General features: G+C 30.8%; 1 protein-coding gene across 1 annotated transcript; it reads left to right on the top strand.

Annotated features, from left to right (window-relative positions):
• The first annotated feature begins 2664 nt into the window (after positions 1–2664).
• LOC139498395 (1-phosphatidylinositol 4,5-bisphosphate phosphodiesterase gamma-1-like) lies at positions 2665–13691 on the top strand. Its single transcript, XM_071286780.1, has 4 exons — positions 2665–2702; positions 4838–5026; positions 11043–11182; positions 11886–13691. Exons 2-4 carry the CDS (start codon positions 4838–4840, stop codon positions 12073–12075), a joined length of 519 nt encoding a protein of 172 aa, XP_071142881.1. The 5' UTR covers positions 2665–2702; the 3' UTR covers positions 12076–13691.
• Positions 13692–15623: the final 1932 nt, after the last annotated feature.

Below are 15623 nucleotides of genomic sequence, written 5' to 3' on the forward strand. Positions count from 1 at the left end.
GACTTACTGAAACTGTTCTTCCAGAAACTAGAATGTAATCAATACGCAACTTTGACAATGAATATGTCGACACGCACAAAACTATTACGTGTACACTCAAAGCGCAAACAATACACCGGAAGACTTTCGAAAGGAAGACTACTAGTTCATTTAAAGGGTCAAACTTATGACCCTTTTTTCTCCTTATATCTTATATATATATATTCTGTACAAAAGTTTGTTTTTATTGTAAATTATGGCTAACCATCCAATTTTTCCAACTGAAATCGAAATAATGAATTTCATATCCAACATGTCGTGAGGTGCTATATCGTTTACCTATAATCAATATTGAGTAATTATTAGTGTATGTTGAAAATTATTAAAATAATGGATTAGATTATTTTGAAATCCCTAGAAATGCTGTTTTAATAAGGTTTTAATGTGTTTTATTCAATATACTTCGGTATAATTGTTATCCTGAGTTTCTATTTCTCATAAATTTGTACAATTTCACAATCTTACAATTATTCGATTGCATTTTCCGATTAAATGTCTCCTTGATATACTCATTCCAGTTGCAGTTGTTTTGAATAGAAAGTAGAGCTAATGTTGGTGAAAAAAACCCAGCAATATCGTTCTTTTATCTTTATCTCGAAATGTTTTACTTTAAAGTAACATTTATATAATGATTTTCTAGCGTCGGACATTCGTAAAACTGTTTTGCAAACTTTGATATTCAGAATAGAAACCACAAGAGAAAATCAGACTAATATGGATAATATATATTCAGATTTGTGTTAAATATAATCATTGACGAAATGAATGCTAAAATTCCAGTTTTCGAAACTAGTAGAAAGACAAGAAAACGTTTTAAAGTGGGAAATACCTATTGGAATGACCATCTTGGCTCACTGTGGCATTTAATGCGTAATAAAGAAAAATAATTTCTTAAATTCAGAGGTAATTTGTCCGTTAAACGTAAACTCCGTGAGGAATTTCATACTGCCCAAAATATATTTGACCGCACTTTAAAGCGATGTGAACGACAATTCGATCTGGGGATACAAAGACTTTGCTTGCTTGAACCAAATCCAGAACAAAGCAATTCGTTATTTTCTCGGCGTCCATAAATTTGCACCGACATTGGCAATAAACGGTGAAGTTGGTTGGATGAACTCAAAGGAACGACGATGGTGCAATATGATAAGGTATTGGAACAAACCTATATCAATGTATGACACTCGTATATGTAAACGCGTCTTCAATTGGGACTACGAAATTTACATGAACAATTGGTCATCTGAAGTGAAAAACATTATGTCAGTTATAGGACTAGAGAGCAATTTAATTACAAAAAACACTTGCGATTCACTGATGTGTAAAACATTGCAGAAAGATAAATGCTTCGTAGATTGGCAGAAACGTTTAACAAACTTTCCGAAACTACGAACATACATGCTCATAAAATTTGAATACTGCTGTGAACAATACATTGAACTTAATCTTAACCGTACTGAAAGATCCATAATAGCGCAACTCAGGTGTGGCATTCTTCCACTCAGGTTAGAAACTGGTCGTTTTGCAGTTGAAGACGAATGTGACCGTTTGTGTAAAATGTGTAGCAATAAATGTGTGGAAAACGAATTTCATTTCCTTATCACCTGTAACTTTTATACCAATCTGCGACTGCAACATTTCTCACAAATAGACAATTTATGTATACTATCAAATGAATAACAGTTTAAATATTTACTATGTCAACATCCGAGAAAAACTGCTAAATATCTATTGCATGCTTTCAGTAAGAGAAAAAACTTTTTATATGAAAATTTTCGATAACATTTTAGTTATTTTTGTACGTCGTACCATTGAAATTGATGTTTAAAGTGACTTATAGACCCAAAGGGTCGGGTGTTCTAATTATTGTTTTTATATTTCACTATATTATATAATGTTTTGTGAAAAACACATGTCACTATAATAAATAATTTACTTATATACACTACAATATGTAAAGATACCCCTGAATACAAATTACAAATAAACATATGCCATACAAATATTGCACTGTTAAATCAACAATGGAAATCACTAAAATTGAAATGGAATAATCCTTAGGATAGTAACACCTTTATCAATACTATAACAAAGCTTCGGGTATATGTTGGTAAACAATTTCTTGTAAGTATAACAGTTTTTTATTAACATAAAATTTCTTATGCCTATAAAAAAAGAATAGAAAATGCAGTACGTTTTTCAATTCAACACGCTATCGTTATGTTGCTGAACTGTTTGGACTCTCTTGACTGCTACTCATTGTCATTGCAAGGCAAACACTAAAACATACATTATTGAGTAAATATTGTATAAAGTTGCAATGTCTTATACTAATTTAATTTTCGGAGAGGACATATGTATTTCGCCTTTGCATGAAACCCCTGCATGACATATATGTCGCTTTTGCATTTACGCTAGAACGAAATATATGTCGCCTAACTGACACGAAGGTTAATAAAAAAGAAAAGAAAAAAAAACCCAAGTAAAATGAAGTAACGCAAATTTCGTTAATACTTCTTCTTATAAAATAAATTCAATAATTATGACATCAAAAAATATGAAGCAGGAAGGACACACGGAACAAGTAGATACTTCCTCATTTATAAATATTTAAAGATTTATATATATATCTATGTATAGGAGAGAAGTACGTTGTACATGTAGTAAGTAATATTTTATTTCTAACATTATTTTTTGGTAAGCGTAGCTTTTTAGATTAGTCTTTTCATCATAGGTTTGAACAAACGTATAATTTACCAATCAACTGACCTGTATATGTTGTTTTTGGGGTCGAATATGTAGAAGTAGCATAGGAGTTATCAACAAGCGTACTGTTCCCTAGACATTTATATTTGAGAATTATTTTTTTTAATCAAAATGGATGTAAGAGAGATCATCTGAGATCGGTCAGTAATATCAGTTTGTATACCGGAGAAAACTTTGAATTATAAAAAAGCAACTGACAAATATATTGAATTTGGACATGTGTACACAGATATAATATGGGGATGCTTATGTTTATAGCACGTAACACAATGACTGTAGTAATACCTGCATGCATTGTTGAACAAATCTATCTATCAAGTGGTGAGTTTAGTCATACACAGAAAGTACTAATTTGTCAAACGTTTAATATTTTGATAGAGATAAATTAGAAAAAAACTTTGAACATTGAAAAGTATTTTTTAAGAATAATACGTAGGATCAAAATGATTCAACAAAAAGGATAAAGTTGCCTCGAATGAACATCAATACTAAAGTGGACAATAAAAAAGTAAACAATTTATAACTTATGCAATCCTTTAATAAATAAAGGCAACAGTAGTATACCGCTGTTCGAAACTCGTAAATCCATGGACAAAAACAAATCGGGGTAACAAACTAAGACTGAGGGAAACGCTTAAAGTATAAGAGGATAACAAGGCCACAACATAAAAATGTAACACACACAGAAACAGACTAAGCATTAGACAAAATCCGATGAAAATTACAAATATAACATCAAAACCAAATACACGAATTTGGGATAGAAAAGTACCGTGACACGTCTTATAGTAATCTGAATTCACACTTAAACACAAGAGAAAACAAACGACACAACGGAAACACAACGTTAAAATGTAATACACAAAGAAAACTAAAATATAACAACATGAACAATGGCCATATTCCTGACCTAAAAAAGAGGGCGCTAGAATACTCTTGACAAATTTGAACTATTTGACCCACTTGATTAATCTCAGAACGAACAATTTACTAACTTCAATCCATGAGACACAATGTCAAAACCCTACCAGACATTTATTGGATAAAAAGTTAAAATGTGTTGCAAAATTAAGGTCTTCATAATGAAAAATAATTGTTTGATATATTTTGAACACCTATTTTTTTAATAGTAATATAGGGAAACTATATGATACGCTATCAAAGCTTGCTTTCAAAAACCATATGGATAATTTGATGCTGTATTATTTAGGTTTTGAATTACCATGGCGGAAATGCTAGTGAAAGATTTTCTTTTCGCTTGCCATCTGCTTTCCATTATCATCAATTTATTTGAACACACAATTTTTTTTTGCTATTATCTAATGCCACCTATTAAATCACAATCAGAACGTTTCGTCCCTTGTCATCAGTTCAATTTAACACACAATTTCTTTTATCTTTCATCTAATGCTACTTAGTTAATCGTAACCAGATCTGTATTAGAGTCAATAAAAATTGTGTGTGATGAACCACCGATCTCGATCTACAGGCGATATTTTCTTTTTACCAATTCCATGAGATATTGTCTATTAATATAATACCTGTACTAGAGACGCAGACATTTTGAATTGCAAAGTTTAAAATAAATAGTAAACTAGAAACTGGAAAATAAAAACAAGGAACTGAAAGGTAAAGTTGGAAATCTGAAATGTCTCATAGGAAACAAGGAAATGTCAGGTTCGAACTGTATTGATAGATTAAGAAAATTGAATGTCCGTCACAAACATTCGAACTATTGATATTATATATCTGGCAAACATATCATATGCCCACTATATTTATCATATATATTCATCGGTTTTGTCTTTATAACATAAACACTTCTGACGAATGAGGTTTTAATTATGTGTGTGTGGTATGGAGAGATATGAGGCGATTCTAAGGTTGACGATGCACATGGTCTTATTCCTAGTTGATACTCGCAATATCATTTATTTTCATTCTCATCTATCTCTGTCTCAGACATTTTAATTTGTATCGAACATCAGTTTACAACATGTACCATTTTGTTTTTATTTCCCTAATTTTCTAGATGGCAGCACAATCTTGTGTGAATGTAGCTCAATCAGCTTTCGTTTGTCAATTATGTGACCATAACAAAGTTGAGTGGAAATGCGAGGAGTGTGGTATTTACCTATGCAGTACGTGTAAAGAGAAAATTCACCCAAGACTAAAATCATCAGAGAAGCATAGGATTGTGTCTATTCAAGATATTTGGAAGGTATTACATTGCCTTTTAAGAAATATAATTGTTAATCAAATTACCGTTCTTTTTCACTGATTTAATTCGTTGCAAATGCCTATCATCATCAATAGTTTGTGTATTGCTCATGGTGTTATTAGGGGCTCTCCTTACTATCATATTATATCATCAGTTGCCAAAAATGAAACAAAATCGCTTTACGATCTTCATGGCATTACCATGTTGTCATATGGTTATGTATCATTAATAAACTGATGTTTAAGATGAATATGATTGTCAATATAAATTACCGTTTTCTTATACTAATATAATTCATTGCAAATGCTGTGAACTCAATGTCAATCATCATCATCATTAATATTTAATTTGTTGTTCATGTTGTAAAGGTGTATAATATTATATATTTTTTTGTTGCCCAGACATATACCAACATCGTCTAATGATTTCCAGAGCAATCAAAAATGCTTTCCTTTTCCACCTTTGTCATGGTGTCAACATTATAAAACAGGATTATTACACGGTTTGGGTTTCGTTCCTATTTTGATATTTACCGATGTTTAACTGAATTAAAGAATGGAAAAATGGCGTTATCACATTTGCTATCAACAGTTTTTTTCCCATTTACAATTTTTTATTAGGTCTGTCCACTTTTCCGTAAAAAAAAATCTGATTGCTTTTGTTCTGATTATTTGCGCCTTTTTCCTTCGCTGTTTTCTTATTTTGCACGAAATCGTTTGCTGATTTGGTATAAAATCATGATATTGAACTGTTGTTGTTTGTTTTGTTTATAAATAAGGCCGTTAGTTTTCTTGTTTGAATTGTTTTACATTGTCTTATCGGGGCTTTTTATAGCTGACTATGCGGTGTGGGCTTTGCTCATTGTTGAAGGCTGTACGGTGACCTATAGTTGTTAATGTCTTTTTGGTTTCCTGTGGACAGTTATCTCATTGTCAATCACACCACATCTTCTTTTTTATATGTTTATACGCTTTCGAAACTGACACCGCTTTACCGAATATTTTTCTATGAAAGAGTCACCTCCTGAACACTGTTTTTCTTGTTATGTCTAACACTTTCCAACAGTATAAGAGAATGATAGTTATTTTCCCTGTTTTATTCTCTGTGATATTTTATCTTAGTACTAACCATATGTAGAAGAGGTTGATTACATGTTCTTGTTTAATGATCTTAAAATTTTGTTCAATGTCAAAGTTTGGTTGACGTTATCAATTTCGACCTTTTCTCTTACTTCTGCTTGGTTCAAGATTATCACTTCAATGTGGTTCTTTCTATAGCCAGTCTTTGCAACATGTGAGAATACATTTACATTTGGAAAAGATCTACTGTAAGTGTCGTCGAGTAAACCCAGTAGTAATTTTTTGCACTTTTTTTCATGGCAAAATACCTAGGTATATCATATTTAATTAATTTAAATTAATTCAGGAACTATCATTTGCGAACGACAGATACTTACAATACATTGCAAAATATCCCCTTTGTACAGACAACAGCATATATAAACAATATATTTTTATATTCATCAAACATACAGTTGTCACATGAGACCAGAAGTGACATTTCTGAAATGGAAAATACAATTATTTCCCTCATTTCATGCAGAATTTATAAATAAACCATACATTTTAATCAGTATATATATGTTCCAGACCATACGAGTATTTGGACCGTACGCGTACGGTCCGGACCGTATACGTATACTCGTACGGTCCGACCATACGCGTACGGTCGGACCGTATGAGTATACGCGTACGGTCCAGATGACCATACTTGTGTTGGGATCATATGGGTTAAATGTTAACAAACATTTATCAAAACCTTTATTTTTAGTTATACAAATTGTTATTATTAACACGTTAAAAATAAAAAAAGGGAAAATAAATAATTCCCGTTTTGGTCAAGTTTTGATATTTCCAACTCAATGAGTGCTGAAACATTGTGTATTAGATTTTTTTCATTTAGAAATGCGTATTGATTTCACGGTCCAACAGGAAAATTAAATACAAAAATTATCATCAATGCAAACAAAATTATCAAGTTATCATTTTATATGTACGAGAGTTGTGATACTCAAATACGATTACTTTAATTTACATCTCCTCTTTATAAGTGTCTTATCTAAAGAGTATTGACGCTCTTTGTCATATGCGGTTCCTGTATATCTTGACTTCCAGAGTACTGTCTAGTACTATACGTCACAAGTATAATACCACAGAGTATCGCCACTCTTAGGTTATAGCTCTTTTTGCTAAAGAGTATAAAAATATTTTGCAAATATATTTTCTAGAGTAGCGATACTCAATTAAGCATTGTCTACCTCTAGCCTTAGAATATTCGGGTAAAAAAGTTTTATGGTCCATGAGAAGCAGTATTTTAGAAGCATTTTTTTAACATCTACACTTTAAATAAGTTTATTTTTGACGGAGTATCGATACTCTTTGAAACTGTTTTCTACCTCAAGAGAATCAATATTCTGTTAAACAGGTTACATTGAGTGTGTTGAACATGTTGAGAGTATCGATACTCTTAAAAGCGGTTTTCTACTTTAAGAGTATCGACAGTTTTCAACGTTGAGAGTACCAATATTTTTTAAAACAGTTTTCTTCCATGGAAATATCGATACTCTTAAAGCAGCTTTTTTTTTACCTTGAGTGTTTTTATACCTTTTTAAACAGTTTTCTACCTTAAGAGTATCGGTACTCTTATTAATGGTTTTCTATCTGGAGAGTATCGATACTCTTATTAATGGTTTTCTATCTGGAGAGTATCGATACTCATTTAAACAGGTTTCTACTTTGAGAGTATCGATACTCATTTAAACAGGTTTCTATCTTGAGAGTATCGATACTCATTTAAAAAGGTTTCTACCTTGGGAGTATTGATACTCCTTGAAATTTTTTGTGACCTAGTTCATTCTTGAAGACCGTATGGTGGCCTATAATTGTTAATTTCTGTGTCAATCGGTCTTTTGTAGCGAGATTGGTCTCATTTACAATCATACTACATCATCTGAGCGTTAATGAAGTTGAGCTACTAATTGTTTTCTTCGATCCATAGATGAGAATGGAATACACTAACGAGTCTTAAAACTTAACCAGTTGAACTTTGAAGTAGTGCTAAAAAAAATTAAAAAAAGGGCAGCTTTATGTATTTGGTTAACAGGAAGTTGATAAGTGATGGATGTATATAAGGCTCACATAAAACACCATTAAAAATTTCGAAGACCTTGATGTGTGATTTCTGGGAAGAATGCAATAAAAAATTCCTACAGAACCATTATTATTAAGAATTAACCAGTAGTAAGAAAAGTTGAGGAGCATTGACTTTTTTAAGTGCATGACAGTGTATAAATTGATGAAATGCGGCTTGATATCACATTTTAAAAAATTAATTGAGAGAAGTTTCTGAAATAAATGAAACACATGTTCTCCTCCATTCGGAACAGGGGAATACAAACATATAACAAAAGTTAATAAATATATACACATTTTTTTTTATTAACATTTTATATGGATTTTTACAGCAAAAGTATCATCTTTTTCCAGTCTTCTTCTTTTTTATGTCCTTTTGCTTGAGAACTCTCTCTACTCCATCAAGTACAAATTTAACAAAGTATCCTGTCAAAAAAATATACATTAGAATTATGATTTTAGTATATATTAAATTATTTAGATTCTTTTAATTGATAACGTTACTGAATCAAAGAAAATTGAGAGAAGAATTTCATTCTATAATCTACGATATTGGACTTTAACGGCTATGCAGGTGAAAAAAGTGTTTATATAATTTTCAACCTTAAACGAATACCGTTTGTATTCTAATTTCTAAATATTTTTTTTACTTAGAATATCGATCAAAGGTAAATTGATACTGTTGGTGATGTATTGTTTGTATAAAAGAACCGCATACAACAAAGAGTGTCAATACTCTTTAGATAAGACTGTTATAGAAGTAAACGTACCAAATAATGTGGAGAAAATCTGTTTTATACAAATTGAAGTAACTATATTTGAGTATCAAAACTCTCTTACAAATAAAATGAGAAGAATCTGACGAATTTTATAGAATTGATGATTATTTTTGTATTTAATGTCCCGGTTGTACAAATTAATGTACATATTCTTCATGTAAAAAGTTAATATCAAAACTGGGACAAAATGGGAATTATTTATTTTCCCTTTTTTATTTTTAACGTGTTTATTACAATTAGATGGAGAAAGTGAATAAGCGAACAATTAACATTAAATATTAAATTTTGTTTAATTTCATAACCGTAAATCCTATTTTGTTACTCTGGCCCAAGATGACACTTGCTTCCACAAGGAACGTCATATATTTTTAACATTAACATGTTTTGTTCATGCATGTTCCTTTGCATATGCATTTTTTGTAAAGTTCCTAAATATTCTAAAACAATTGTCCTCCCACATTATGTTTACTTCCGATAACTTCAATGTCAATGAGCATACTGGGCTGTAATTAATGAATTACTGACATGCTAAGTTAAATAAGCCTGATTTTTTACAAATAGTTAAAATATTAAGCTTTTATTTCAATAACTATTCAACTTTTTATGTAAATTTGAGATCTGTTATATACATTTGTATCTAATAAACTTGACTTGAAAAATTCTTAATATTAGTCAGACCGTACGCGTACGGTCCGACCGTATGCGTATATTGAAAAAGTACGCATACGGTCCAGACCGTACGCGTACGGTCCAAATACTTGTACGGTCTGGAACATATATACCTACAGTCATGATGATTGGAAGAAATAAAAAAACAGCGTCTTATCAATTATCTGGTCTCTTAAACATTTTGAAACAGGTTTGACTGTATTTAGAAAATATATGTGAACAGACATTCAATTGATCTCTGAATTATTATTTTTTAATATATACTATCTTTGTTAATTCAAGAGACTATCTATGCGTGGCGGTGTTCCGTGTTTCAAGGCACGTTTGTGCTGTCCTTTAACCTTAGAGAGTTAGGATATAAGCTGTGAGATTAAATCTTTTTTATCCTGCAATTGGGTGTTCTACTATACAGATTCAGTCCTAGAGATATCGCTATGGTGTATCTGTATACTATAAAGATATCGCTTTAAAGCTCCGCTCACTGCCGGACTGAGTATTGTTTGAACCTGCGTGACCTCAGAATGTGTATTGCAGTCACATTCCAATGACGTATTAATTGCGAATTAAAGATTACTTTTATACGTTCTGTTTGTTCTCAAACATTTCTTTAAAACAATACGAATCACACCAATTTTCAGATAACATACACACATGAACAGCAGTCTTTTCTACGATGACACACATCGATTTCAAATCTTCAATGTGTATGATTGTCATGTCAATTTCAGCATGCATGTTTGGTGAACGTCGAGTCTGACCCGTAGGACAACCCGTACACTCATATTTCAAATTGGACAATGATTTGTTACTTGTTTTTACTGTTGAAATTATTTGTTATGTTAAAATAGATAATTATTCACCTAAAGCGATGCATTATTGTTAACCGTTCGAGATTTTTTTTTTTTTGCGATCCCGTCTTCAGCTGAATGTGTGCTTACTGTATCGTATTACTACACCATGTACACGGGCCTCAAGGGATTTCAAATCGAAAATAATTCATAACATTTGTTATTGAGTCTTTCAAAACACAAATGATATACAGAATTAATTGAAGGATAAAGACAATAACTCGGCTCGAAACAGGTGTAGTAGCTCGATAAAAGCTCGCATACACCTTGTTTCCTAGCCTCGTACAAATACAACTGATATTTAAAGACACTAAACAGTTATTGTCTATGTAATATGATAAGTGATTTGTATTTAAAACTGGTTCATAGTATTAAAACTGGTTCATAGTATTAAAACTGGTTCATAGTATCCAGGCAGCTATATTGTACAAACAATATAAAGCAAATTGCCTTTACATGGTAATCTAAACATGTAATAATCTAAAATTCCCCTAATCCACATTTTTGAATAGTAAAGATATCCTTGCAGAATAACGAGCCATGGAACTATGGAAAGATGACGCGCGTAGAAGCAGACACTTTACTAAAGAAATACAAACATATGGGGGATGGTGCTTTTCTCGTAAGAGAAAGTAGAACATTAACAGGCAACTATATCTTAAGTATCTTGTAAGTATCAACAGTATTGTGTTTTGTCGTTTTAAGTTTAAAGGTTTATAGTTCATTTGCCAATTACCGATTTGATTCTGTTATTACACACTTTTAAACAAATTACTTCCCTTTGTCAATCGTAGACTGGTTCCATACCGGACAAAATTGGTTTTCGCCAACGCAAAGCATGATGAATTGAATGTGATGTATCGGCGGTTTAACTAATTTTTCATGAAAATCAATTCCTGGTGTCAAAAGTATTTAACTAAACAACAAATTAATGTAATTACAAGATAAGAAAACCTTATAGATTACTCACATTACGCACAGGTAAATTTGCCACAGGTAAATTTGCTCTTTCTGCTAGCTCTCCATCGTAAATAAAAATTAATATCCCTCATAAAGGGAGACAACAAAAAAAGGGATCTCTAATTAAAGGGTCAATTATGGGATTTGGCAAATAGCTTATTAAATACGGGGAAGGATAATGAACATAATTGAGAATAGAAATGTCAAAGAAAAAAATTAAAATCGTCATGTTTCAGTTAATCATCATGAATTTACATAATTATTTACAATGGATATCAATGAACACTTTCAGTACGCCAGATAAACAATAAGTAATGAAATGCTTTTTTTTAGACTCGTTCAAATATGGAAGGGAACATAATTTTTTTTTTGGTTAATTGATCATGTTGATATACATCATATATTTTTATAGGATAAAAGATGAAACAGTACATTTGAGGATACATACAAAAGAGGATTCTGGACAATTGAAGTATGACTTTAATGGAAACTTGTTTGATAGTCTTGATAACTATATCGAATTTCTAAAGCATGGTACACATATATTTGTCTTTGGTGTTTCAGATAAAGCAATTTCACTAACTGAACCTATTCCGAAATGAATAAATCGTATCACAAAGCGTTTTTTTAACAGATATATTTCAATTGCGTACAAGGCAATCTTCAGTCTAATAAACCTGTATTTTAAATTGAATTAACAATGTTTGATCTGTTTCAAAGCAACAAGCTTTTCAGAAAAGACTGTTAAATTATTAAACGTGTTGGTTACATTTTTTTTTCATAGATACATTGTAGATACTATCAAAATAACAAAACCGAGAAAGCAGACAAACGCTAGGTTCGTTTGTTCCTTGGCGTTTAAATTACATGTACATAAAACATTTAGCGGGAAATGATTTTTTTTCCTTAGCTTTCGCACTTTAAACATTATCACCTTTTTTATTCTATAACTATGTAAAAAAAAAAACTGTAGTTTTATAACGTTTTTAAAGATGACTATACCATTTTTTGTTCTCAAATGAAACAAAAAAAGTAAGTTTTGACGGGCACTACATAAATGAAAGCAGAGGGATCCGTAGTTCTAGCATATTATAAATTGAAGGTAATATGAATACGGATTGAATTAGGTTAAATTAATCTTTTTCAAGTCAGTTTGAGAGCAGATTGTGAAAAATTCCGCTTTGAGATTGTGACACGGTGATGACTGCTGTATCCCTATTTTGACAATTTTACCTATTTTGTCTGTTTTGTTCACGCATCGGTGTAAATATAATGGAATTTGATGAAACTGTCATACAAGTGAGAGGTTTCGCGCTATCAAGCCAGGTTTAATCCACCTTTTTCTATATTTAAAAAAGCCTGTACCAAGTCAGTAATATATAAATAAAGGCAACAGTAGTATACCGATGTTCGAAATTCATAAATCGATAGAGAAAAAATAAATCCGGGTAACAAACTAAAACTGAGGGAAACGCATCAAATATAAGAGAACTACGACAAAACAGAAACACAACATTAAAACGACAGTTGTTGTTCATTTGAAGTGATTTTGCCATTTGATTAGAGACTCTCCGTTTTGATTTTTTTCTGGGAGTTTAGTATTTTTTGTGATTTTACTTTTAAATATTAATGGTTACAAAAACAATTTTACTTGAAAATCTATAACTACAAACCGGAGAAGAGAATATAAAAAAGAAGATGTGGTATGATTGCCAATGAGACAACTGTTCACAAGAGACCAAAATGACACAGATATTCACAACTATAGGTCACCGTATAGCCTTTAACAATGAGCAAAGCCCATACCGCATAGTCAGCTATACATGTCCCCGATATGACAATGTACAACAATTCAAACGAGAAAATGTTTGTATTAAAAGTATGCTCTTCTCATGGCCGATATATACGGGAAAGTATTGCTCCCACTACTACATATTTTTAGTTAAATAAACAATCTGAGTATTGCAATATCTAGTCTTAATATGTAATGTTTATACTGGTTACAATAGATGCTTCATACATGTATTTCTTTTTTTTATAATGTTACGTTTTTGTTTTTTGGGCTGCATATATATAATTACCTTTCATAATTGTGTATTGATTAAAAAAAAAAGAAAACAATCTTTTCAATTGTATTAGATGTGTTATTTACATGTTGTACATGTTGTAATAAAGGTTATTTGTTGTTATTTAAAAATATTAAATGGTGCCAAATGTGTTACATTTTGTTATTTTGTTATTTATTTGTTATTTCTATTTTTCTCCAAAGCTAATTGTATTTGTTAAATAAAGATATCATTGAATCATTTGATACATTATAGTTAGATTCACTAAGAGTACTTTCGCGTTCTGGGAAATTCTAAAACAATTTAATATAAAATTTAATTTGAGCTTATCATCATGATGATGGTAAGGATACCAGTATTGGTTGTATCAACTAACACATATTAATGTTTCAGTATAAAACAACTGATACAGTGTTAATCTTTTGTTACTTTGTTAGAAATTAACCTCTAGAAATATCTTCACCAGGAGAATGGACTCTCATACAGGTATAAACACATAAGGGGAATAACTATCACATGGAGCCGTCGTAACGCTTCAGACAATTAAAATCAAACGTTACATTCTGATGATATAAGAAGAAATTTTGAAATATAAATTTGATGGTTTCTCCTAAGGTTGTGAAGTAGAAGATAAAAAAAAATGGTGTTCAAGGAGATAACTCTTACATGGAGAAGTATTCGGATAAGCTGTGTCAGTTTTTAAAGTTTATAGAGTGTTCGATTTCATATACCAAATAGCGATAAACCCAGAAATAATTGAAATGCAAAACGAGTAACAAAGTTACATGGAGTAAAATATGGTGCTAAAGATATGGAACATAAAAACACTTGCAGAAAAAAAGGAATGGAGAATAGAGAAAAATGGCATAACAATTGTCATAAAATAATCATCGTCCCAGACTATAATTTTTTCCGTCTTTATTATTTGAGACTGGAATATCCATTTCTTACAAAAAAACAATTATAGTTTGTTTAGATAGGAAACAGCTATCCAGAAAATGTAAGTGCTTTTATAGCGATACAAACTCAGTACTATTGTCTCCAATACTAAATTATTGATTTAAGTAGTTTCCATCCTGAGATCCTCCCTTTATAAAATAAATTATAAAATAAATAAATACGTGTACATAAAAAAATATGTAAAATGTTCTAACAAAGAAAACTAGAAATCATAATGAATAAAATAAATACATACATATTAATTAAAAGAAAATTCTAATCAATTCAAAAACGTTTTTCAATAACAACTGACGAATCGTGATCATTTCCCACTAAAACAATATACGTTAAATAAGGCTATACAACATGTAAAATATCAAATTACAACAATTGTCACAAAACATGTAATTACTCTGTATATTGATTTTTTTCAACTTTTTCTGAAAGCTCCTAGAAATTATAGAAACAAAGTGCATTTTAATCTAGTTTTGCCTGATTGATGTTTTGACAAAATGCAATTTTGTGTCTATTTGTTATTGATATTGTCCGATGCCTCTTCATTCGCCATGGAGAAAAGATTGTCTTCAGACTCATCGGATAAATCGTCTAATAATCCTTTTATGTGGATGATGATAAAACAACTAGACCGCACAGAAACCAGATTAAACAAAGTTCACACCCTCAGTCATAAGAATCATGTAGCAATAAACAGTCTAAAAGGAATGCTAGAGAAACATGATGTGACAGATATTGAATCGAAAGTCCAAAGTTTGGAAGATTGCTGTAAGAAACAGAAGACACAAATAACAAGTTTAGAATCAAATGTTAGTACTCAAAAGAGAGAATGCCACAGTATAGAAAAAAAGGTCACCTCTTTATTGAATGGATTTCAAAAGACAATCAACGACATGCAGTCTGAAATAGATGATTTGAAGAAAAGTAAGTACCATAATCATAAACGAAATTGTTGTCTTGCAAATTAAAAAGATTCATAAATTTTTTTATATTTTTTAAGAACTATAATTTTCTTTACAAAAAGGGTTTAAAATCATTAATACAGACTCTGCTTTGATAAAAACACTTATTTTTTTATCGAGAAAATCATTGGAAAAAATGCCAACAGACTAGTTTGTTCCAAATCAAAA

The sequence above is a fragment of the Mytilus edulis genome, chromosome 12 (genome assembly GCF_963676685.1).
Source record: "Mytilus edulis chromosome 12, xbMytEdul2.2, whole genome shotgun sequence".
In the NCBI taxonomy this organism is placed as follows: domain Eukaryota; kingdom Metazoa; phylum Mollusca; class Bivalvia; order Mytilida; family Mytilidae; genus Mytilus; species Mytilus edulis.